Source organism: Propithecus coquereli, unplaced genomic scaffold (genome assembly GCF_000956105.1).
Source record: "Propithecus coquereli isolate 6110/MARCELLA unplaced genomic scaffold, Pcoq_1.0 Scaffold168, whole genome shotgun sequence".
Taxonomy (NCBI): Eukaryota; Metazoa; Chordata; class Mammalia; order Primates; family Indriidae; genus Propithecus; species Propithecus coquereli.
Window position 1 is genome coordinate 2,743,179 of NW_012141413.1, and position 1,946 is coordinate 2,745,124.

Below are 1,946 nucleotides of genomic sequence, written 5' to 3' on the forward strand. Positions count from 1 at the left end.
CCTCCCTCCTGGCACCCAGGCCCCTCTCAGTGGCTGCACCCAGCGCACCCATGTTCTGAAGTGGGCCGGGCTCCGGGTTCCTCTTTATTCTCTGCGAACAAAGGGCCTCAGCTCTCACTGACCTCCTCCAGGGCTTGTGGGGAAATCTGTTTGAATTAATCGAGAGAGGGGAGAGAGAGAGAGAGAGAAAGAAAGAGAGAGAGAGAGGGGACACCACTTAGACTTCTCAGAGTACCTGCAATTTTCAAAAAGAACAATCATGAAGCCAAATGCCTCTGTCATTGGCAGAAGTTTAGGCAGAGCCACCCAGTCACGGTTCCCAGACAGCATCGGGGCAGAGGCCCCGTCCCGGGCTCCTGTGGAAGTCTCTCCCCTGGACCAACTTCTCAAGGCGCTTTCTGCCTTTTCTCGCTTCTTGCTGCCTCCTTTCCTTAAAGGCCCGGGTTTGTCACAGCAGCCCCATGACCCCACGGCAGAGACAACCCTGCTCTTCAAGTGTCCTGTGGCGCCCGCACTCCCAGCCTCTTTTCCAGTGACGCTGGGGCCCTGTGACGAGTAGGGGCAGGGGTGGGGAGAGGGCTGGGGAGGAGGAGTGCTGGGCTGGCCCTGGGGGGGCGGCTGGCAGTGGGCACACTGCTGCCAGGGACCACCCGGGGATGGCCGAGCTGCTGGGGGAGGAACTGCCAGGAGACCATTCTGATCCCGCCGGGTGTGACGTGAGTGAGGAAAGCCCCTGCTGGGTTGTGCCACTGAGACTCTGGGACTGACGTGTCACTAACACGGGCCCATGGGCAGTTGGGGGGCTGGGAGGGCTCCCCTGGGAGAGGAGGGATGGAGAAGGCAGGGCTGTGTGGGCCTGAAGCAGCAATCACCGTACAAGACACTCTCCTTGCTTGGTCTGGGGCAGGCTGGTGATGCCACTTGTGACGGAGCCGTGGAGGATGACATCGCCATCATCATCATCATCATCGGTTCGTGAGCGGAGCAGTACCGTGGACGGACTGGTCTGGCTGTGGAGCGAGGGAGGCCTGCAGAGAAAGGAGCTCCCGCTCAGGGACCGGCAGCGGAACGTCCCTGACCTCAAGCACTGGCTTCAGCTTGGAGATATGGGGACTGTCAGCCTCGTGAGGGGTCGTGATCAAGAGCGTGCCCAGACACGGAACACAAGATACACCGCGAGAGACCGACACAGGCTGGGAGCCCAGGGAGGCAGGAAGCCTTCACGGAAGAGCAGGGAAAGAGACGCCTCTAGAAGAAGCTACACCAAGAACAGCGGGAGAAGAGAAGCGGGACTTCTGGGCGGGAGAGGGACAGGCACAAAGGAGCTGGAAAATCCTGCCGGGCCAGTCTGACCGGAGGTGCTGCTTGGGGAAAGGCAGCTGCCCGGAGGGGAGGCGAGACCCCCGAAACAGGTGGAGAGCACACGGGGGGCCTCGCAGCCCACTGAACACCTTTACGCTTCATCTTGAAAGACTGCTGTTCCCCGGAATCAGGGGGACCTGGCCAGGGACTGGCCACGTAGGCTGCGGTGCCGGCATCCCCCGCCCACCATGCAGCGGTCGCAGAGACAGAGCGGGACCTGCGCTCACTGCCACGGACGCTCTGCAAGACTCGTTGAGTGAAAACATCCGGATGCACCCGCAGTGCTCCGTGTTCCTCGCTGTCCTCTGGACAAGCACGCACAGGTGTCTGTGGCTGCGTCCCAGTGCCAGAAGGACAGGCAAACCGATGACATGGTTACATCCGGGCAAAGGCCTGGGGTTGACCACCGTTCTGCCTGCTCTGAAGGGTCAGCGCCCTGTCTGTGGAAAGTTCTGCAGGAAACGGAGCCCCACCAGGCCCCCTCCTGGTCACCTGAGCCTGCTGCCCTCCCCAGGCCCAGCTCGCACTGGATTCAACCGTGGCCACCACCTGAGTGGACCAGTTTGGACTCGCTCTCCCTCCTG

At 61.6% G+C, this 1,946-nt stretch overlaps 1 protein-coding gene across 1 annotated transcript in view; it reads left to right on the top strand.

Annotated features, from left to right (window-relative positions):
* Window positions 1–656: 656 nt before the first annotated feature.
* Window positions 657–1,946, top strand: part of LOC105808114 — a 47,062-nt gene continuing 45,772 nt past the window's right edge. The window contains exons 1-2 of the mRNA XM_012641676.1: window positions 657–716; window positions 908–975. Coding sequence (XP_012497130.1) covers window positions 657–716; window positions 908–975 — 128 coding nt within the window. The remainder of the gene's footprint in view (window positions 717–907; window positions 976–1,946) is intronic.